General features: G+C 39.5%; 2 protein-coding genes across 7 annotated transcripts in view; one reads left to right on the forward strand and one right to left on the reverse strand.

Moving 5' to 3' along the window:
* Positions 1-2,174, reverse strand: part of DROSHA (drosha ribonuclease III) — a 119,464-nt gene extending 117,290 nt beyond the window's left edge. For 4 of the 6 annotated variants that reach the window (XM_055325127.1, XM_055325128.1, XM_055325125.1 and 1 more), the window contains exons 1-2: positions 2,005-2,174; positions 597-723 (exon numbers count right to left, since the gene is read on the reverse strand). The gene's annotated coding sequence lies outside the window, so the exon portion shown is untranslated. Of the gene's footprint in view, positions 1-596; positions 724-1,367; positions 1,529-2,004 lie in introns of all 6 variants that reach the window. The other 2 variants (XM_055325123.1, XM_055325124.1) reach the window with 2 other exon arrangements.
* A 179-nt stretch (positions 2,175-2,353) lies between these two features.
* On the forward strand, positions 2,354-21,935 carry CUNH5orf22 (chromosome unknown C5orf22 homolog). The gene is made up of 9 exons (XM_055325400.1): positions 2,354-2,505; positions 4,116-4,261; positions 6,469-6,618; positions 8,799-9,228; positions 11,955-12,017; positions 12,255-12,376; positions 15,394-15,460; positions 16,887-17,026; positions 20,096-21,935. Exons 1-9 carry the CDS (start codon positions 2,404-2,406, stop codon positions 20,226-20,228), a joined length of 1,353 nt encoding a protein of 450 aa, XP_055181375.1. The 5' UTR covers positions 2,354-2,403; the 3' UTR covers positions 20,229-21,935.
* The last annotated feature ends 1,582 nt before the right edge of the window (positions 21,936-23,517 follow it).

A 23,517-nucleotide genomic window follows, 5' to 3' on the forward strand; every position in this document is an offset into this window, starting at 1 on the left:
CCTGCAGGGAGCCTGCTACTTACTCCCTCTGCCTGTGTCTCTGCTTCTGTGTGTCTCTCATGAATAAATAAAATAAACAAAATCTTAAAATAAAATAAAACCCTCTACAACCCGGACCCAATTTCTTCCAGAATTATCCTCTATCACCTTCCCCGTGAAGTGCCTATCACCCAGATTTTCCCAGGTGCCTAACATACAAAGTACTATTACCCAGCTTGTTCTTTGCTCCTGATCTTCTAAAATCCCCTGCTCGGGGATCCCTGGGTGGCGCAGCAGTTTAGCACCTGCCTTTGGCCCAGGGTGCGATCCTGGAGACCCGGGATCGAATCCCACGTCGGGCTCCCGGTGCATGGAGCCTGCTTCTCCCTCTGTCTATGTCTCTGCCCCTCTCTCTCTCTCTCTCTCTCTCTCTGTGACTATCATAAATAAAAAAATAAAATAAAATAAAAAATAAAATCCCGTTCTGTGAATGTGCCCACTGAATTTCATCCACCTATGTCAAATGCCACCTCTTCTGTGAAGCCTTTCCTAGGTCCCTTTAGAATGTAACCCCATTCCCTCTAGACTTACTTACTTACTTCTTTTACAGCACTTACCAGAGACTGTCTCATATTATAGTCATGTGTGCACATTTCTAACTCCTCCACTAGACTTTTAGCTCCTCGAGGACATGGGTTGATTCACAGTCATTTCTGTATCCTTCACAGCCCCTGGCACAACGTCCTGCACATAGTAGGTGGTCAATAAATGTTTACCACATCACCAACGACAAATGTTTCTATGTTGCTACCGTCCGTTTCCCTTTCACATATACCCACGACATATCTGCATTATCAAATCCAGAAAAGAGGAGGCCCTTTCACAGATTCAGGTGATACCCAATGAGCCCAGATTTGTCACGCTGACCATGTGGACTCCAAGTTGAGTAAGATGCACAGCCTGCAAGACTCAAGCTCTGAAACCACTTACAGGCATGTTTTTAGGAAAATAAATGAATAAGGCAATAAACAAGAGAAAAGGGACGCCTTGGTGGCTCCGTGATTGAGCACCTGCCTTTGGCCCAGGGCGTGATCCTGGAGACCCGGGATCGAGTCCCACATCGGGCTCCCTGCATGGAGCCTGCTGCTTCCTCTGCCTGTGTGTCTGCCTCTCTCTCTCTCTCTCTCTCTGTCTCTCATAAGTAAATAAATAAAATCTTTAAAAAAATAAAATAAAATAAACAAGAGAAAAGAGGTACGCACAGGGTCTAAGGGAACACAAAGGAGTGTGCCAAACCTAGAGATGCAAACAGGGTCACTAACACTTGCACGGTGCGCGATAGCTGACCTTCCGCGACTAGGTCATGCATGTTCCTATTGAGAGAATACCTGAAGACACGGATTACGAAGCTGACATTCTGAGGGCACAGTCCGGCTCTGCTGGGGCACAAACTGATCCAAAATCGAGAGTCAAGGAATTCGCTGCAAGCGGCCGAGGGTAGTTGGTTTCCGCGTCTGTCTACCCCCAGGAAGCAGGGACGCTGCGGGGGCTGTTTGGCCAAGGTAACACGTCCGCATCGAGCATCGGTCCACGCCGCAAGGGCCGCGAAGTGTGCCTCCTTTCCGCGCACTTGCACTCCGCCCGGCTGCGGGGCGGCTGCGCCTTTCCCCGTTTGCATCTCCCGCCAGGCCGCGCGCCCCACGAGGCCAGCGCTGGGCTCCGGGTTTCCCTCCGCGGCGACCCCGGGCGGCCCCAGGCCGGGACCCGCGCATGCGCTCCACAAATGAATGAAAAGGTCTCCTTCTCCGCTTCCACGCGCTCGCGGGGCCCCGGCCTACGGTCGCTCTTTTGCCGGTCGGCTGCAGACCCGAGGAGGGGGCCGCCCGCTCGACCTGAACCCGCCCCAGCCCCGGACGCCGAAGCCCGACACTCGGCGGCGCTCGGTCTCCCACACCCGCAAGGCGCCCCCCCCCTCCACACACACACACACACACACACACACACACACACACCCCTCCCTTTTACCTTATAAGACGCTCTCGGGCCGCGAGGGAGCCGTCAAAGCAAAGCCAGGCTGATCGTGCAGCCGCCGAGACCCTAGCGCCACCCGCGCCTCCGGAACAGGAAACCGACGAAATTAAAAAGCGAACCTGAGGGAGCCGGACCGCGACCGCGACCGCGGGGTGGTGCGGGGGGCGGTGGGGGGAAGCTTTTGGGCTTCGCACAGCGCCCGGTGCGCGGTGATTGGCGCGTCATCGAGAGCGATGGACATGTAAGCCAATCGTCTTCGTGGAGCGCGCCGGCGCCCGCCCCCTGCCCTCTACAGCTTCCAATCAGGAACCGCAACCGGGTGAGCGCGCGTTTCCACCCGGGAGGGGCAGCGCGGGCGGCCCGGGTCCTAGTCTCGCGACTGCGGCGCCGGGGATGCTGCCGAGCGGGAAGGCGGCGGGCGACGCGGCGGCGGGGCGCGCGGGCCTGCGGCGCTACCCCGCGCTCCCGGTGTGGGTGGTGGAGGATCACCAGGAGGTGAGCGGGCGGCCGCGGGGGGCCGGAGGGAACCGGACTGCGTGGCCCGCGGCGGCTCCATGGCTGCGGGGGAGGCGCCGGAACGACCAGCCGGAGGAGGAGGCGCGGACGGCTGGGGTCCCTGGCTGGGCGGCGGGCGGCTCGTTCACCCCTCGCCGTTCGCCCCGACCCGAAGCCGAGCCTCCCGGCGGCCCCGGCGTCTGGGTGGGAGGCCCCGTGTCCGCCGCGGCGTGGGCCGGGGTCACGGGGTCACGGCACTGACCATGCGCCCCGCGGGCCCCGCCACACGCAGGCAAATCGAACTCCAGTAAAAAAAAAAAGAAAAAAAAAAAAAAAGAATGATGCCGGCTGCCGTCCGTGATAGAGACTTGGCGTCGTGGCACCCTTAGGGCCGTTGGTAGTGTTGTCTGCTCGGTGTGTACACAAGTCTTCGTACCCGAGCCCTGCTCTTATTTGTTTTGTTTTTAAGATTTTATTTATTTATTCATTCATTCATTCATTCATCGATACAGAGAGAGGCGGAGGCACAGGCAGAGGGAGAAGCAGACTCCACGCAGGGAGCCCGACGTGGGACTCGATCCAGGGGCTCCAGGATCCCGCCCTGGGATTAAAGTGGGACTAAACCGCTGAGCCACCCGGGGATCCCCCGAGCCCTGCTCTTATAAACACAAACACTATCTTCTGTTTTTATGGCAGTGCCACTTTGGGGTAGCTAAAATGATGACTTCATCCCATCTTCTGGAAGCCTTATAAGGGAGGCCCATAGAGTCAAGACTTTTTTTTGTTTGTTTTTGTTTTTTGTTTATTGTTTTAACCACCAGCCCCCTTGGGGGTTCTCTAGATATGAAAGAGGGACACGATGATCGTGGATTTATGGCTGGAAGAAGTTGGGTTTCCCAGGACGTAGAAAGAGTAGTGAGGATGGGCCTGAGAAAAAGCACAGGCACGGGTTAAGCGGTGCTTTCAAATTCAGTATTAAACGCAGCACTACCCCGGCAGCCCCGGTGGCTCAGCGCTGCTTTCAGCCCAGGGCGTGATCCTGGAGACCCGGGATCGCGTCCCACATCGGGCTCCCTGCATGGAGCCTGCTTTTCCCTCTGCCTGTGTCTCTGCCTCGTGTGTGTGTGTGTGTTTCTCATGGATAAATAAGATCTTAAAAAAGAAAAACGCAGCACTAGGTGACTTGGAGACCACCTAGGCTCATCCATCATCCAGAGGTGTGGCAAAGGCCGGAGACCCATGGTACCTTGAACACCTCTTTGTGCCAGAATGTTTATTAACTGCCAGTTTGTTTGTACGTTTTCCTGAGGGCCAATCCTTGTGTGTTTACCCACATTGAGTTTGTGGCGGGGCCAGATGGAAGCAGGAGATGCCCGGTAAAGCCTGTGGAGGTGCAAGCTGGAACTTGGGAGGAAAACATAAAGCTAACCGGAGACCGCTCTCTATAAGCCCATCTACAGTGAACAAGTTTTATATTTCCCTACTTTTTAGCAACTTGATGTGCTTTACATTATATGCAGTTACGTTAAGCCTTGTTTTTCAGGCTGCAGCAGAGTGTGTGCTCTTGATTTCAGTGCCATTTCTGAATATATATGCATGTGTTTTCACAGGTCCTGCCTTATATATACCGGGCCATTGGCTCGAAGCATCTTCCTGCCGGTAACATAAGTTTTGTGCATTTTGATTCACATCCAGACCTCCTTATTCCTGTGAATATGCCAGCTGACACTGTGTTTGACAAGGATACACTTTTCGGGTAATATGTGGTTTTTGTTCTTTTTTTTTTTTTTTTTTTTGTAAACTCTGCCTCCAGTGTGGGGCTCAGATTCAGGACCAGGAGGTCAAGTCACATGCTCCACCAGCTGAGCCAGCCAGGCACTTAGTGATCTTTTATATGCTTGATATATAATTTGCAGTACATGATTAACAATTAAGGGAAATAGACTTTCTGAGGTCATGATTTTTGTTTTCGTTTTCCCTTTTTATTTTATTTGGAGCAAATGTTGACTTTCTAAAGAGCCAGATAGTAAATATTTTAGGTTTGCTTGCAATATAGTCTCTGTTGCAACTACCTTCTCTCTCCTCTTATACCTCTCTCTCCTCTTTTCTGTATAGGAAAGCAACCATGGACACTAACGTAACAGATGTCTGCAGCTATATTACAATAAAACTTTATTTACAAAAACAGATGGCCTAGCCAATGTTTGCCAACCTCTGCTTTAGAATTTTAGAAGTAGAAGAGACTTTAGAAGTTTACCTGAGCCAGTTCTCCCTTCCTCTCTCTTTTAAAAAATCTGGATACAAAGGCACAAGAAAATGTGTTAAACATGTTGTTCAGGGCAGCCCGGATGGCTCAGCGCTTTAGCGCCACTTTCAACGCAGGGCATGATCCTGGAGACCCAGGGTCAAGTTCCACGTCAGGCTACTGCATGGAGCCTGCTTCTCCCTCTGCCCGTGTCTCTGCTTCTCTGTGTGTGTGTGTGTGTGTGTCTCATGAATAAATAAATTTTAAAAGTCTTTAAAAAAATAAATAAACATGTTGTTCAGTAATTGTATAGGCAACACATCTTTAATTTGTATATCCTTCCTTCCACTATTGAGTCCTTCCAACCTCTCAGTTTGTGCTACTTTTCCCCTAGAAGGGTCATAGGTAATATATTTCTAAGTGACTTACTCCCCTCTCTTCTGTAATAAAGTTCTCTGAATTCTGCAACTGTCTCATTATGTATGCATTTCTTAATGTAGCCTGCTCATACAGTGTAAAAAGTTACATAGCAGTTATTTTTCTTTATAATATGAAACTACAAGATAGATGCTTGGGTGAATTAACTCTAGCCTACTACATTTCTTTCAGTTGACTTTCTGGAACCCCTTTTTGGAGCACTGATTTCTAAAGTGTGGTAGCTCTACCATTGTTGTTAACTGTCTTTTATATTTAAAGGTTTATATATTGTAGAAATTTTTTTTTATAAATTAATTTTATATATTGTAGAAATTGAAGAGAATTATGAAACAAGTATGTACAGTTAGTCATAGAATAATAATTCTTAAACTTTCTAGTCTCGGGATGCCTGTATACTCTTAAAAATTACTAAGCTTTTTTTCTAAGTTTGGGTAGTATCTATTCACATTTACCATATTTGAAATTAAAAACTGAGAAATGTTTAAAATATTAATTCATTTCAAAATAGACTTCAACATATTACCATAAATACGATTATTTTTATTAAAAAAGGTATTTTCTAAAGCAAAAAACTTAGAAGAGTAAGAATGTGTAAGTTTTTGCATATCTCTTTAATATTTGTCTTCATAGGAAACAGCTAGATTCTCATATCTGCTTCCACATTCAGTCAGTTGCCATATGTTGTTTTGGTGGAAGTAAAATGAAGAAAATTTAGGAAGAGTATTTTTATAGCCTTTTCAGATAATTATGAATATTCAATACTATACCAAAACTTGACAGTGGTGTTTTTTTTAAAGCTTAGTTCAAATGTAGAATCCAACAATTCAAATTCAAGTCTGAATAACCATTGTATGTTGATCAGTCTTGCTTTCAAGAAAAATGGTGTTCAACTCTCAATTGAATTGCAAGTGCTTTTCATTAAGACAACCGTTATACTTCGAAGAATGTAGCAGAAGTACTTTCTGCGCATTTCTCATTTTACCACCCAGAATATTTAAAATGTATATTCAAGTTCAAAGTTTAATAAAATTATGAAGGAACTTTTTACATAAAACTGGCTTTAGAGGGGGACTACTAGTAGACTTGGTACTGTTGCCTTCATCAGTCTTAGGATGCCAACCCATAATTGTCTTGTACCATCAGTGCAAATGTCAATACAGTGAAAAAGGGAAATGATGCCTTAATGCTATTAGGAAAATTGTTAAACTCTTGTTCTGGGTGAAATTATATTTGGAAAAACCACTCACCAGTAATTTCCGTGCTTTCTATTTCTTTTTCAGAGAATTAAGTATTGAGAATTGGATTATGCCTGCAGTTTATGCTGGCCATTTTTCTCATGTTCTGTGGCTTCATCCCCCATGGGCTCAGCAAATCAGAGAGGGCAAACATCACTTTTTAGTAGGCAGAGACACTTCTACTACAACAATCAGGTAATCTCATATTTATGAGTATGAAAGGGGATGTAAAGGAGTGAATGCTGCTTTTGTCTTATTTTGAATCCCCATAATAACTCATGAGTTGCCTACATACAGATGGGCTCAGATTAAGCAAACACCAGGAACAGGTTTTCATGTCTCTTGACCTTCACACACCATTTATATTTTGTTACTGGTCAGGTTGGTTGAGAATAGTATCTTCATCCTCTGGAATTCTGGCTGTGTTGATGACTAATTCCATTAAATTATTGAAGTATCTTATAGATTTACATTTCTAATGATACATTTCACTGCTTCCTTACAATATAATTATTGTCTGCTGAATCTAACAATTGCAGTTAAAAAAGCAAAATTATCTCATTTTGAATTTTTTTTTTGAAATTGAATGACTAAAAAGTAGATTTGGGGTTTTAATTTTAATAATATGATTAGCTTTCGATAATGAATCTAAATTAAGTTAAAGCTGACTTAAGTCGCATGTGCAACTTTTTGTTACGTAAGCTGTTTAACCAATGTTTTAGGAATATTGCAGTACTGCAAACATCTTTAGAAATATTATCATATCCTTGACTTTCTATAGTCTCTTATGATGGAATGAATGTTGTAAGCAGTGATGGCATAACTTTCTCAAAGGGAAAGGAGAGTGGAATAAAAGGGTAGTAATACATTGAAAATGAAATACACAGTCTCTCTCATTGAAAGTGATACTTTTTAGTTTTGATTTATCCTTAATGATATAGTTAACCTTTGTTGTATGTTCTTATTAATTACACAAATAACTTTCTATATACATAAAAATTGTACTTGGGATAAAATAGTAAATAGGACTCCACATAGAATAAATACATATAATACTGATATATGTGAAAGAATGGTAGTGCGTATATTGAGTACTTCAGTTAGTAGACCTCATTTGACCTGTAACAGGTTTTTGCAAAATCAAATAATTTTAAGTTTCAAACAGACATTTGAAACTCAATGTATAACAACAATATTAGGAGGATTTTGATTATCTGATGATTTTACTGAATTCGGTAAGTAAAAGTTTATAGAAGAGACACATACAGGTATGCAGTCTGAGATGCATGTGTTCATACAGATATGAACAAAGTGAAGCATCCTTTATTAAGGAAGAATACGAATTTAGGTTTGGGGGGATATAGCCTTTGTTTTTCTAGGACAGCAAAATTTATAACAAGCCTGGATATCAGCTGTATTATGTCGTTAATCTTATTTTGGAAAATTAATACCTTTTTAAATTTGAGACTATATAGCTGGAGGAAGGTGAGTATGAAACAAATATTTTCTTATTTTTTTTATTTTTCAGTATGAAATAAATATTAACCATTGTTTTAGTTGAATAGAGCCTGGCTCTGAAAGAAGCATTTATTTTTGCTTTTCCAAGTACTTCCTAAGGTATAGTATAGTTAAAAAGCTAAGAATATACTGATATGTCTAAAATCAGAAATCTGTAACTTATAAAACGCATTCTGCATTGTATAAGATTTTTTTAAAGTTGTTTTCCACGTTAAAATATTATGCTTATATAAAGTTTGCCAAAACTTTGAAACACATCTGAAGGAGCGTTTGTTAAGAGAAATTCTTTCCAGATGTAATTTTTCCGTTAGTGATTATTTCTACGAAGTTGCAGCAGGTATGAGAAAGATCCAAGACACCAGCTTAAAGATTTGGTTTTTTCTCATATTAGAGTTTATTGCACTGTATAGTCCAGGGCCTATCTGGCAGTTTACAGGTTTGGAAACCCCAGTTCCTTTTACCTTTTTGCTTCATCTTTAGAGTATTGCCTTTGTCCTCATAGTCCAAGGTGGGCTTGCCATTTCCACATTCATGTGCCAGTCAGCAGGTAGAGGAGAGTGCTGTTATGAACCCTTCTCTTCACTTCACAGCCGTAGTCCAGAACTTAGTCAAATGGCCACCCCTAGCTGCAGTATAGGCTACGAAGTATAGCCTTTATGTACTTCAGGCAGTTATGTGCCCACCTAAAAACTGGGGGAATACTATTTCTGCAGAGGAACAAGACTTAACAAAAGTAGAGAAAGCTCTCCGTTTTTGTTAAATATATTGTTACATTTCTGCACTGCTTTGGAAATGCTATTTGAAATGTCAACTAATTTGTCCATTTGTCTTTAAAATAGTTTTTTCCTCTAATCCAGGGTTACAAGTACAGATCATTACTTTCTAAGTGATGGTCTTTATGTAACTGAAGACCAGCTGGAGAACCAAAAACCTTTACAATTGGATGTAATTATGGTAAAACCTTATAAACTCTGTAACAGTCATGAAGAAAATGATGCAGTGTCTTCTGCTAAGAAGCCAAAGCTAGCACTGGAAGATGCAGAAAACACTGCCTCTGGTAACTGTGACTCCTATTCAGAAGGACTGGAAAAGGACACAGTGACACAGAGGAGGGGCCAGACTTGCCTAGAGCAATCATGTTCATGTTTTTCTGAAAGCCAAGAATGCCAGACTACAATCAGCACTGGGGAAATTCTGGAAATTCTGAAGAAAGGGGATGCATTTGTTTTAGATATTGACTTGGATTTTTTTTCAGTCAAGAATCCCTTCAAAGAAATGTTCACTCAGGTAAATGTGGCATTTTTAAAATGTAGATCTTAAGACTTGTATGACATTTCTCTAGATCAAGGATCAGCAAACTTTCTGCAAACAGCCAGATTTTAATTACTTTATTGGAGGTCCCATATGATCTCTTTGACACGTTCTTTGTTGTTAAACCTTTTTAAATATGCAGCTATTTTTTAATTGAATTGTGTATATACCTTTCTTAACTTGAGGGCCATACGAAAAACAGGTTATAGGTTGTGGGTTGCTGATCCCTGCTCTAGATAGTATTTATTATTTTGTATTTGTTAATTGGGGTAATAACTACATGGGTAGTTAAAAAAAAAAAAAACTAAAATCATGTAGTACAAGTAAGTTTATACATTGAAGATGTCACTCTCTCACCCCATCCCCATTCCCTCAGTTTCTTACCTCAGAAACCAACATCATGGCCAGTTTCTTGGTGTATCTTTCCAGAGATATTATATGTATATAAGGAGCTGTGTGACAAATTTTCCACTGGACAATGAGGTGAAGTGCCTGTTATATATGTACTCTTGGAGCTAATAATTCAGGCCTGTTCATCAGATCTTAAATGCAGAAAGCCAAACAATATTAGCATGCACAGATCTGAGAAGCAACATTTGAGAAACTCCCAAGTGAGCATGCCTGGGTACATTTTATGGCACAGTAACTGCTTACTTTAACATTTGGGAGGTTGTTCAAATCTAATCTTTTTGAGATTAAAATTAACTATTTTTTCTACCTAAATTCAGTCTTTGATTTTAATGATCTTGTACTTTACAATCCTAATTTGCATATGTATTGGAAGCTTTTGTGATTTATCAAAGACCTCTAAATAAGTATTGATTAAAAAATAGGTAAGATTTGAGAATTTAGTGTAATCTGAAACAAGAGTGGGGGAACTAGAGTATTCTCCAACTTGCAAATAAGGGAGAAAAATTGCTGTTTCTTCCTGCTCTTGTACACGAGCCAGTGGTTATAAACCATAAGTTTTTTTTTTTTAATTTATTTATTTATGATAGTCACAGAAAGAGAGAGAGAGAGGCAGAGACACAGGCAGAGGGAGAAGCAGGCTCCATGCACCGGGAGCCCGACGTGGGATTCGATCCCGGGTCTCCAGGATCGCGCCCCGGGCCAAAGGCAGGCGCCAAACCGCTGCGCCACCCAGGGATCCCAAACCATAAGTTTTTAGAATCATGAAATGACCTTAGAACTATTTAGAAAACTTGAGGAACAGGCATATCTGGAAGGTATTAGGAATGTATCTTACAAATATACTCATCAAATATTTTTAATGAAAATTTCTACAAAGTCATATAAGGAACTTAATTTCAGTCACTCCTTTTTCAGTGCTGTCAGGAGACCTGAGAAGTGGAGATTTTTGTATCCTTTGTGCCCTTTGGTACTATGGAACTTTTGGAAAAGAGCATGTATTATATTTTATAATTTAATAGCCTTTTTTTAATACAGTAAAGAAAGTCAGTTATAGGGACACCTGGGTGCCTCAGTGGTTGAGCATCTACCTTCAGCTCCGGGCATGATCCTGGAGTTCTGGGATTGAGTCCCACATCGGGCTCCCAATGGGGAGCCTCCTTCTCCCTCTGCCTATGTCCCTGCCTCTCTCTCTCTCTCTCTCTGTGTGTGTGTGTGTGTGTGTGTGTTTCTCATGAATAAATAAAATATTAAAAAAAAAAAGTTGTTTACCTTTTTTAAAGAGCATGGCCTGAAGTCCAGAATGAGTTTAGTTCTGTTATTTCTACTGCTTATTTGCTGTATGATCTTGGGAAAGTTACTTTACCTTTCTGACCCACGGTTTCCTCAAGTATAAAATCAAAATAATCACAAAATTCACAGAATTAGTATGATGAGGATAGTGGCACATTGTGCTTAGTGAACTTCAGCTCTTGCATGTATACTCTTCCCAACAACACTCCTAAATGGGATTACTGGGGCCAGATACACCCACCTATAACGGAGCTATTTAGCGTGCTAAATGGGGAGAGGCATCCTCTTGCAAAGTCTTCGCTTAACAGCCATCCTTCTGTTATATCTGCTTCCAGTATTACCTTTGAACTTCCAATTTCTCTTCTGCAGGCTTGGAAAGGACTGCAAAGTGAATATGGAGTTTTGATTGTTATTAAAGACATGTTTATTTCCTATACATAGCTAAAATCTGTTGAGATCCTAGGATGTATCCATTTATAGAGTAGAATATTATTAGAAATCTTCTTTCAAGTCAAGTCTTTTTCCATAGCTAATTTTCATGCATTTTTGTCAGGAGAGTTACCCTAAAGAAATGACATTGTTTACAATGACGTCTGAGTTATACATTTTTCTTGACTTTCACAGGCTAATCTTTAAATGATTGTCTAAGATATTCTCCTTATATCATAGCCATTTGTTACTTTTAAAGCATATCATTGAAAAACAATTAGGGGGGGTCCCTGGGTGGCTCAGGGGTTTGGCCCCTGCCTTCGGCCTAGGACGTGATCCTGGAGTCCCAAGATGGAGTCCCACATCGGGCTCCTTGCCTGGAGCCTGCTTCTCCCTCTGCCTGTGTCTCTGCTTCTCTCTCTCTCTCTCTCTCTCTCTCTCCCTCTCTCTCTCTCTGTCTCTCATAAATAAATAAATAAATAATAAATAAATAAAATCTTAAAAAAAAAAACCAACCATAACAACAATTGGGGTTTTTTTTCTAGTATATGGATTTTTGTTTTGTTTTCCAGGAAGAGTACAAAATCTTACAAGAGTTGTACCAGTTTAAAAAGCCTGGTACCAACCTGACAGAGGTATCCTTCATTTGTTTCTTTTGGGTTTTGTCTATTTATCACATATCTAATAATATAGCTCGTTAGAGTGCTCTCACATCTAACCTAAATCTTTGTGTGTTTATTGGGGAAGCCCATGCTTAGTACTTACAAGTCCTGGTTTTAACTAATTGAACTGGTATTTTAATTCCAATGGGATTTCACTTATTTTTTTCAAAGACTAAATACTATATTCTTGGCTTTTCAATATGTTTAAAGGAAGATTTGGTAGATTGTGTTGATACTCGAATTCATCAGTTAGAAGATTTAGAAGCTGCTTTTGCTGATTTGTGTGATGGTGACAATGAAGAAACTGTACAGAAATGGGCTTCAAACCCTGGGTAAGACCTTGAAACATATTTTTCCCCAACTCTTTCCTACTCATAGATATATTGTTTAATTTGCTAGATAAATTACATTTTAAAAATTAGTATTAAGTGCCAACACAAATTTACTAACAATAGTTAGCCTTTCCTGAGTGTTTTCTTTATGCCCAATTCTAAGATTTTTTCCTTGCATTTCTCTCACTTATCCCCCACAACAATTTGATGGCTTCGTTGTTGTTATGTTCATTTTATACATGAGGAAACTAAGGCCCAGAGGTTTAAGTTGCTCAAAATCACATAGTCACATAGTGACTGCCTGTTTTATATATAAGATGTGGTGCTAGGTCTTAAGGAAGATTAGAGATTGGTAAGACAGCCCCTATTGTAAGAATAAGAAAAAAAAAATAACCTATCAATAAAAAAGCAAATGACTAGACAAGGAAATTCTAATGTGAAAACTTGCCTCCTTTTAAGGATAGCCTGACTATGAGTAGAAGCTCAAGGTGGCCATGACATGAGAGAATTGGATTTGATAGCTGGATCTTTCATCAGGTCTTCTGTTTGGCCAATTGTCCAGCATTAAGATTACTTTGAAAACATGGAGAAAAAAGTTCTTTTGGCATAGCATCTGTCAAGTTATAGGGTGGGGTAAAGAGTGCCTTTGGTATTAAAGCAAGTTTGGAAGAGTATTGAGATAAATAGTACAGTTACTTTTCCCTGAACTAAATCTATTTTTTTTTCCTAGTGCAGTGTAGTTGACATACTATATTACATTAATCTCAGGTATATAAAATAATGAATTGATAATTCTTTATATTATACAGATATAATATAAGCATAGTTACCATCTGTCACTATATAATGTTATTACGATACCATTGGCTACATTCCCTATGCTTTAGTTTTTATCTGTGTGACTTATTTATTCTAGGATTGGCAGTTGGGACCTCTTAATCCCCTTCACCCATTTCACCCATCTCCCTACCCCCTCTGGTAGTCACCAGTTCTTTGTATTTATGAATCTGTTTCTGTTTTTGTTTGTTCATCTGTTCTGCTTCCATATACATCCATATACAGATCATGTGGTATTTATCTGACTTAACTTCGTTTAGCGTGATAATCTGTAGGTCCATCCATGTTGTCAATGAATGTCAAGATTTCATTCTTTTTTATAGCTGGGTAATATTCCATTGTCTGTATATGCTACATCTTCTTTATCCATTCATCAGTCAGTAGACACTTGGGTTGCTTCCATATCTTGACTATTGTAAATAATGTAGTAAAGATAGGAATGCATAGATCTTTTTGAATTAGTGGTTTTTTTTCCCCATTGGGTAAATACCTAGCAGTGAAATTACTGGATTGTATATTTCTATTTTTTAATTTTTTGAGGAACTTGCATACTATTTTCCCAGTGGCTGCACCAATTTACATACTTATCAATGGAACACAAAGTCTCCCTTTTTCTACATCCTCATCAACATTTGTTACTTCCTATTCTTTGATTCCAGCTATTCTGACTGGTTTGAGGTCATTTCTCACTGTGATTATGGTTTGCATTTCCCTGGAGATTAGTGATGTTAGGTCTCTGAAATAATTCTTTAAATCAGAGTTAGAATCATAGTATTTTGAGCCATTAAGACTTGTTATGTCATAGTTATTTAAAATAATTCATCAGATAACTAGAAGAATGCAGAAGAAACAAATAGAGGTCTCTGGTGAGAGGAATTCTATGACTAAAAGATGAAGTTAGGAAAAAGAAACATCATTTACTATGTGTATATTACCTCTTCAAAATATTCAGTGTAATTTTTGTTTAAAAACAAAATAATGAGAAACATCTCTGAAATATAAATATAAAACTTTATTATCACTAAGGAAAACTGTGCTATTATATTGATCACATCAGTCAATATTGACCGAGCATTTGAACATCAGTTCACACTTTTCCTCTTCAGTATAGGGAACTAGTTCAAGAAATGATTCCTTCCTTTTTGAAATTATGATGGAAGAGGAAGATATAGGAATAATTCACAAGATTCTTTCTGGAAATACTGAAAAGTACCTATTATTTTGTGATTTTTGATGTCTCAAGCCAAGTTTAAAACTTAAAATAGCATGAAAACTTTGGAGTCCTGAATCTAGCCCATAGATGGAGCCACCTTTCACTGATATCCACTGTGCCTGATGAGCATGCCCAGTTAACTCTTCATCACCTGCAGAGAGTTCTATCTCAGACTTGAAGAAACACTGAGGCTACAACAGAAGCAAGTTCACACTATGACTGGAATTGGGGGAATAAAAGAATAGCACAGAGGAAAAGTGGGTGAGACAAGCAAGAAAGGTCTCCCCAAACTTACCATGCCCCTGAAGGGCCAGATCCTCAGCATGAAGGAGTCTTCACTATTAAAAAGCAGAGGAGGTAGGTGATTAGGGTCCAGAAGCCCAGAGAGTGTTCCTAATAAAAAGAAGTAACAGGTTGAGTGGACAAATAGGCCTCCATGCCTCCCTTTTTCTTTCTTTTTCCCCATCCCACCAGATGAGTAGTTATTGGTAGGGGAGGCAAAATACTAGACACATTAATTAATCATGGCTCCCAAAGTGTTCCCCCTAAATTAAATCACTTAAAGGCACTATTGTTAGTATACCACATGTATAGAACTTTGCCATTTGTAATTGTGTATGTCAGTGCTCTTAAATTTTTTGAAAACTATCTTTTTCATCACCGTGTGCTAAAAAACTTAGTTTTCTTGCTGTTCAAAATAATCTTTAAAGTCACATTTTTAAATAAGAGGAAAATCTCAATTTTTGATACTAATTTTCAGCCTTTAACACAATCTGTAATCTTGGAGGTAAGAAAAAACAGGGAACATTTATTTCTTAATATTTTAAGATATTTGAATATCTTTATCTTTCATTTCTCAAGCGTCATGAAATATTGTTAAAGGTAATTTTAAGTGTAATATATCATTTGCTTCTGTAATTTTAGTTGAGGCAGTGTGATATTTAATTAAAGGGTGACTTTTTTCCAGAATGGAATCACTAATTCCACTTGTACAGAGTTTGAAAAAACGGATGGAAGTACCAGACTATGAAATGGTAAATACTTTATATTGAAGTATAAAATTTATCCTTTAGGAAAGCATTTTTCTGGGTAGAAAAAGTACTTTTTGTTAAAGTGGTTTTCTTTTATTTGTGTTCCAGGAAAGTGTAAATGAATTATTTTTTATAAATGAGAAGAAATGAAAAAAATATATAACTTTTTAGAAGTCAGAATACTGGAAAGGTTTTCCAGAAAAAAAATTAACTTTTTAGGGCAGCCAGGTGGCTTAGCGGTTTAGCACCTGCCTTCAGCCCAGGGTATCATCCTGGGGACCCAGGATTGAGTCCCACATCGGGCTCCCTGCATGGAGCCTGCTTCTCCCTCTGCCTGTGTCTCTGCCCCTCCGTCTGTCTCTCACGAATAAATAAATAAAATCTTAAAAAAAAAAAATAAACTTTTCCCAATTTTATGTATAAAGGAAAAGTGCTGAGTATTTTTTTATTTTATTTATGGTCAGATCTCTACTTGCCAGAGAGAAGAAAGTATACAGTTTTTAAAGTTTGTTAATTCATTTTCATACTCCCTTCCTTTTTTTCTTTCCTCTCTCTGAAAACTTTTCTGATTGTAAAAACCAGGAGAAAGACAAAAGAAGGTGCTCTGGCAAGTGCAGCTCAGCTACATCAGCTGTATCGCTGACTTTGTTTGCCAACAGTGATCCGAAAGCTGTGGTAAAAGTGGATAACTTCAAAGATAATTTCTTTTATTTGTATCATTTTGCAGTCTTTGAAGTATAAATTTTCTCATTTGAAGTTCAAATGCCTTTTCTCAGATTTTGTGCCAAAACTGAGACCTGCAAGTCATCTTCTTTTACTCCTGGTGCCTTTTTGACTTCAATAAACTGTGTTTTTGCTCTAGTGTTTTCTTTAGTTGCAGAATACAATCAAACCACCTTCTTTGAACTGAAGTTTATATACTGATTTAGTGCCAACTTTTTAAGAATAAAAAATACTAGCAAAAGAATATTTTGGTTAAATTGAACCTAATCCAAAACCCACTTTTTTTTTTAATGGCAATTTTTAAGAATGATAAAGTTAGAAGATACTTAGGGTTTAAAAATGCTTTGAGCTTGGGATGCCTGGGTGGCTCAGCGGTTTAGCCTGGGCCACCTTTGGCCCAGCCTTCGGCCCAGGACATGATCCTGGAGTCCCAGGATCGAGTCCCACATCGGGCTCCCTGCGTGGAGCCTGCTTCTCCCTCTGCCTGTGTCTCTGCCTCTCTCTCTCTCTCTTTCTCTCTCTTTCATGATTGAATAAATAAAAATAAAATTAAAAAAAAATACATCAGGCCCAAACAGATGTACAGGCTTGTTCTTCCAGAACTTTAGAGAACAGGTAAGATTTATCAGCAAGGACATTAATGGTTAAAGAATCTTCTAAAAACAACAAAGCCTTACAGTGTAATTTTTAATTTTTTTATTTTCAGGTTCACCAGGCTGGTCTAACCTGCGATTACTCAGAACTTCCTCACCATATCAGCACAGAACAAGAAATTGAGTATTTTATTCAGTCTGTATATTATTTACTGAAAAATTTACCAAAACCTACTCTTGTGACAATTGCAAGGTAAGTGTGGTAGCCTGAATAATGGCCCACTAAAGATATTCACATCCTAATCTCCAGAACCTGTATATATGTTATCTTGTACTGGAAAAGAGACTTTGCACATGTAATTAACTTAAGGATCTTGAAATGAGGAGATCACCCTAGATTATCCAGTGGGCCAGTGTGATGACAGTGGTCCTTAAGCAAGGAGGACAAGAGGGTCAGAATCAGAGAAATGAAAAGATGCTATCTGCTAGCTTTGAAGATGGAGGATTAGAGCCACAAACTAAGGAATGCAGGCAGCCTCTAGAAGCTGGAAAGACGGGGAAACAGATGCTGCCCTAGAACCTAGAGAAGAATGTGGCCCTGATAGCATCTTCATTTTAGGACTTCTGGTCTCCAACAAAACTATAATGTTTTGTTCCTTTAAGCCACTAAATTTGTGGTAATTTGTCACAGCAACCATAGGAAATTATTAATACAGTCTCCATAGATGAATCTAATGATGACAACTAATACAGTAATTCTAACCAGTTTTTTACCTATTCAACTAAAAATTCAGATTTGTATTTTCTCTTTCCTCTTAGTAATGGTTGGCAAACAACATATAGTTCTTGTTATCTTGTCTTTAAAGTTGGTGATACTATTCAGATTAACACAAGAATTCCCATTTGTGTGTCTACAAATGAATATTTACTTGATGCCATATTTCAGATTTGAAAATAATATGCTGCATAGTTACAACAATTTAATGAAACTTTTCTGTATTAATCTTTGGGCTGGTTTTATATGGAACTGTGAGGTTAACACTTTAATGTATTTTATGACAAATATTTTATAGTGCCCTTTTACCATCTGAAATGAAATTCATAGGTAACGTAACCCACATACATACACACTTTAAGTATATGGAAATATTATACGTAATATATATAGATAATATAATTGTCTTAGTCCAGTTAGGCTGCAATAACAGAATGCCATAGACCATGTGGCTTATAAACAGCAGAAATTCCTTTCTCACAGTCCTGGAGGCTGGGTAGTCCAAGATAAAGTCACTCAGATTCAATGTGGTGAAGACCTCCTTCCTGGTTCACAGACAGCCATCTTCTCCCTATAACCTCACATAATGGCTGGGGTAAAGGAGCTCTCTGGGGACTCGTTTATAATAGCACTAATCTCACTCATGAGAAACAACCCTCATGACTTAATCACCTCTGAAAGGCTTCACCTCCAAATATCACATTGGGGATTAGGTTCAATGAATGAATTCTGGAGGGACATATTTAGTCTATAGCAATAACCTACCTGTACACATAATTTAAATATATGTTTATATATGTGTATATACACACACAAATCATCGTAACATAAAAGAAATGAAAGTAACTGATAAACTGATATGCACTAAAATGCCACACAAAAGGTGCCTGGGTGGCTCAGCCAGTCAAGCATCTGCCTTTGGCCCAGGTTAATCTTGGGGTCCTTGTATCGAGTCCCATGTCAGGCTCCCTACCCAGCAGGGAATCTGCTTCTCCCTCTCCCTTTGCCCCTTCCCCTCACTCATGTACTCACATGTGTGCACGCCCTCTCTCTCTCAAATAATAAAATCTTTAAAAAAAAAAATTGTTTTAAGCCACAGAAAACTAGCATCTTTACAAAGAGTCTCTAAATAGAACAAAATAGAACAGTTATATGTGCAGACAATTACTCATGTGATGTATTGGACAGATACTATGAACACAGCACTGCCATAGTGACACGGTTTTTCTAGTCATAACCTCTTGGTAAAGTTCTGAACTTAAAGTTCAGTCTTCCCTAAATATACAGAGTAGTTGCATTTCTGGGAAGTTTGTTCATATTTAATCCATTTTCAAAAATACTTTGTTCATATGTAGAAGAGTATTAAATTCTAGCCTTAAAAAATTAAAAACAGGTTTTTTCACTTACGTGAGTGTTCTGTGGACTTTGGAAAATATATATGACAGAAGACAAGTACTTTTATTTACATTCAGATTGCAGGACTGTCCTATACATTGCAAGAATTCTAGCAGCCTTGCCCTGTTGCCTTGGCCCTTTAATTGTTACTGTGACAATCAAAAATGTACCTACAGATTTCCAATACTCCCTCTTGGGGGTAGCTCCCAAGAACTACTCTAACAGTGTTTAAAAGAAGCCAGATATCTTTTTGAAAGCATTGAAGTACTCCTTATTTGTTAAGGCTTATAAATTAAACTTTTATATATGATAACTTTCTCAAAGTAGGTCTTTATCTGCATGTATATATGGGTATATATATCCCTTCTTTTCTCCTTAATACCACTTGGGAAACTAATCCCAATACCAGCACATCTCCACATTTCATTTTGGATAATTCTATATACCTGTATAGTTGACAAGTAGTTTTTAGAAGCAGAAACCTTTTATCAGGAATGCTCAGCGGTCGAGTGTCTATGTTTGGTTCAGGGCATGATCCCGGAGTTCTGGGATCGAGTCCCGCATTGGGCTTCCTGCATGAAGCCTGCTTCTCTCCCTGCCTATGTCTCTGCCTCTCTCTCTGTGTCTTTCATGAATAAATAAATAAAATCTTAAAAAATAATAAAAAAAAGAAACCGTTTATCAGTTGGAAAGCCTCTACTCTTAATAATTTCTAGCCCTTCTGTTCCCATAAAAGAATGAGAAAGACGCCCAATCACTAAGATAATAACCTCCCAGTATTTGCAGTATCTCCCTTTGAGGGAAACAGCCGCAATTAAGCACTGAGGCCTTGAAGACATGATGTGTCATTTTGAATCCCGTCACCAGCACTTACAACTAGGTGACCTATGCAGGTTAATTTTCTGTTTCAGATTCTTTTAAAGGAATAGTAAATGTATGTATTTCATAGAGTTGCTGAGAAGATTTAAAGAACATAATGTAATGCTCCTGACCTACATTAAACTTTTAGTAGCTTTTAACTGTTACTATTCCAAAATTCAACATACCTTCATTTCTATTTTATACTGAAATCAACACATGCAGACTTTTCCTCACAACATGGTATGATCTCATCTTATTTACATTTTTTTTTCTTTCTCCTCTTGGTTCCAGGTCAAGTCTGGACGATTACTGTCCTTCTGAGCAAGTTGACACCATTCAAGAGAAAGTCCTCAATGTGCTACGCTCCCTCTATGGAGCTGTAGACATTAACTTGGTGTATTTAGCAGAATGTTCTCCACCTTGAAACACCAAAACACCAGGCTCCTATTACATCTAATTGTAATAACAGGGTTTTCATTAATTTATTTGTAAATGAGTCTTCCAGAGAAGACTTGGTTTTTATATTAACTTTAAGTTAAAATCGTTTCAGTATTTTGAATCTCAAGACAGGTATCATCAGTTGTTGAATGATGACAATTTTTTTAACATCAAGTCTACCCCCACCATTTGTTGCTTATTTTTCTTCCTTTCCACCATTGTCTTCTTCATTTTGTAAGGGTTGGTATTTTTCCACTTTCCCTCTAGGCTAATTGGACTGTACAACATTCATTCATTCATTTATTCACTCAACCACCTGACATTTATTGAGCACTTACAAGTGCCAAACATGATTAAGTGCTGGGTGTATGGTAATGAACAGAATAGACAAGGTCTCCTGCCCTCTTAGAGGACAGCTGAGAAACAAATTCTGGATTATGAGAAGTATTATGAAGGAAAGGACAACCACAAACATATTTTAGGCTTTAGTACTCAGGGTATCTAGGCTGTATAAGAAAGTAACATTCTCAAAAGCTACTACCAAAAATAAATAAATAAATAAATAGATAAACAAACTTGCAATCCACAAAAATATTGCAGAAAATCTACCTTTCCAAGACTGCCAGGGTTGTAGCCCAGCTCTCACAGTTGGGATGGAAGAGTGAAGTCAACTAACAAAATTTTCTTTGCTAATCAGAAAAGTCCTTCAGGGTTTTCAGTGCCTCCGGATGATCATCAGTAGGGCATCGATTATAGTTCCTGAGTGCTACTTAATTGGCAGCCCAGGTTGATAATTTCGTCAAATAAGTTAGCTTTTAATACAAATAGAAAAAAGGATAAATTCTTAATTCTGACCTACCGTAAATACCCAAAGACTTAACTGCCTTCCATCGGCCTCTCCGTGCATAAGAGAGCCTGAGTCCCTCTTAATCAGGGAACTTTTCATTTGCTTAATTTATCAGTCTTCCCTCTTGAGTACTCCTCATGTTCAGCAATAATTTTTACCTACCTGATTTTTTTTTTAATAGGATGGTATTTAGAGGGGGAAAAACACCCATCCATTCCTCGGTCCTAGCACAGCAATTGTTTTCATTTTTGCATGTAATTTTTGGGCTTTGACCACATGTGTACATGTTGAGTTGCATGTAGCTACAATTGTAGTGGTTACATAACTTGATGTCTAACACCGAGTCACATTACCATTGCCACTCAGTAGATGGCACCAGATCCCATTTTTCCAAAAATGCTGTTTTCCAGCACATTTTTCTTGTCACCAAATTGATTTCCCAAGGCTGGTAGTGTGAATGCCTATTTCTGCTGTGAAAAACAAAGCAAAGTGATTCAGCTTTCCACTTTGATAGAACATTATGTGCCAAAAAGTTTTCTCTGTAAATTCAGAATTGCTAACAGTGCTGTTTATTTTTAAATTTCGAAAAAATGTTATTAGAGTTGTAAGTAGATGTTACTTTTATGAGTAAATTATTTTGTGTGCTAAAAGAAATAAAAAAGGTATGTTTTGAGGTTTTAAGGATTTAAAACCAAACTAGCACTAGTTAATTGTATATGATCTCAGTGTGTACATAGCACTGATCTTATGAATCTGCTTGAGTAGTCATTTATTTATGACGATTCCCATAACTCGATGTGACTCATCATTGTTTTAACTCAGGTAAAATAAAAGGGCATCAATTTATTTTTTTGTGATACTCATATTGTTTAGTTTTCCTGCTCTGTGATTCTCTTTGAATGAAATTCAGTCCCTATTTGTTGACTACCACCAACTTGATAAATTATGTCACTGTGCATTTCAAATAGGAAGATAGTTTATCAAGACATTCTTCATTCGTGTTCTAAGTACCAATGAGGACTACCACCATACAGGGATTTGGATTATGTGCAAATATCACTGAAGTATGGGATTTTGAGCAATTTTGTGTGTGTGTGTGTGTGTGTGTGACTTAAATGTAAGCATTGACCAAGAGCTTTGGTATTAACAAGTGTATATTTCCCAGTATCAAAGAAGAGAAGTCTTTTTTTTTCCCCTTCAGAAATAGTTTCTGTAGATCTCTGTCTTTGAGTGTTCTGGGTCCTCAAGGAGCTCTTAGTCAAGTTCTTCACTCTTTATATGATATTCTCTCCAAATCCTTCATCTGTTTTAGCAGTAGTGGCTTGGATTGCTGGCAATGGATACATCCTACTGCTAGTAGTTTGTAGTCAATGGTGTGTTTTTTAATACAGGATTGATTATCTCATTCACCATCCATCTTAAGAGAAAGCACTCGCGTAAAACTGAAGGAGTTTTTGTTGGGGATCTTTTTTTAAAAAAATATTTATTTATTTATGATAGTCACACACAGAGAGAGAGAGGCAGAGACACAGGCAGAGGGAGAAGCAGGCTCCATGCACTGGGAGCCCGACGTGGGATTCGATCCCAGGTCTCCAGGATCGCGCCCTGGGCCAAAGGCAGGCGCCAAACCGCTGCGCCACCCAGGGATCCCTGTTGGGGATCTTTCAGAACTGCTCGAGATACACGAGGGTCAGTTGTGTAACTATGTCCTTATTGGACTGTGCCTGGTCGTCCTGAGTCACAGCACTCTCTTGTAGCACTTGTTTCTAAGTTAACTGGTCCTGCACTGTCTGGTTTGTAGTTCTAGCTGTACTCCTGGGATTCCAAACATCAGTGCCATTCTCCCCTTTATTCTAATTTGGTTTCAACAAATGAAGTTACAGTCACTGAGAAGGTTTCTGTGGACCTGGATGCTTAGGGAGTTCCCTGAACAGTAAACATTCCGGTCACTCACTGGAAGGGTATGTCTTATCATTGGAAGTAGTAAGTCGGCATTCGATACATTACTATCTTATGAGTTTGGTTCCTATAATTCAGAAGCAGGAGCTCATCACCAAGGCTGAAGCAAGGCTGAGATTGTAGGATTTTACCTCCTTTGAGGACCTTGTCGAATAGTCAGCTGACCTCCAGCTACAGCTTCCCTACCATGTCTGTAACTTCAAAGTGCTCGTCAATGGCAGGTAGACCTCGAAGCCTATCCATCAGCACTGTTCAGGGGCCTTAGCACCGCAGTTGATGTGAAACGTGCCAAAATGAAGATGATAGTGTTACAACTGAATATAGTCGAGCATAGTGGTAGTAGTGTGAACTTACAAGAGCTACTCCCTGGCTCCAGTGTCCCTTCTCCACATTCTCGCCCTGTGCCCTCACAGCCTCAGCTTCCTTATCACAGTAAGAACTGAACTTGTTGGGGATCCCTGGGTGGCGC

The sequence above is a fragment of the Nyctereutes procyonoides genome, unplaced genomic scaffold (assembly GCF_905146905.1).
Source record: "Nyctereutes procyonoides isolate TBG_1078 unplaced genomic scaffold, NYPRO_anot_genome, whole genome shotgun sequence".
Taxonomy (NCBI): Eukaryota; Metazoa; Chordata; class Mammalia; order Carnivora; family Canidae; genus Nyctereutes; species Nyctereutes procyonoides.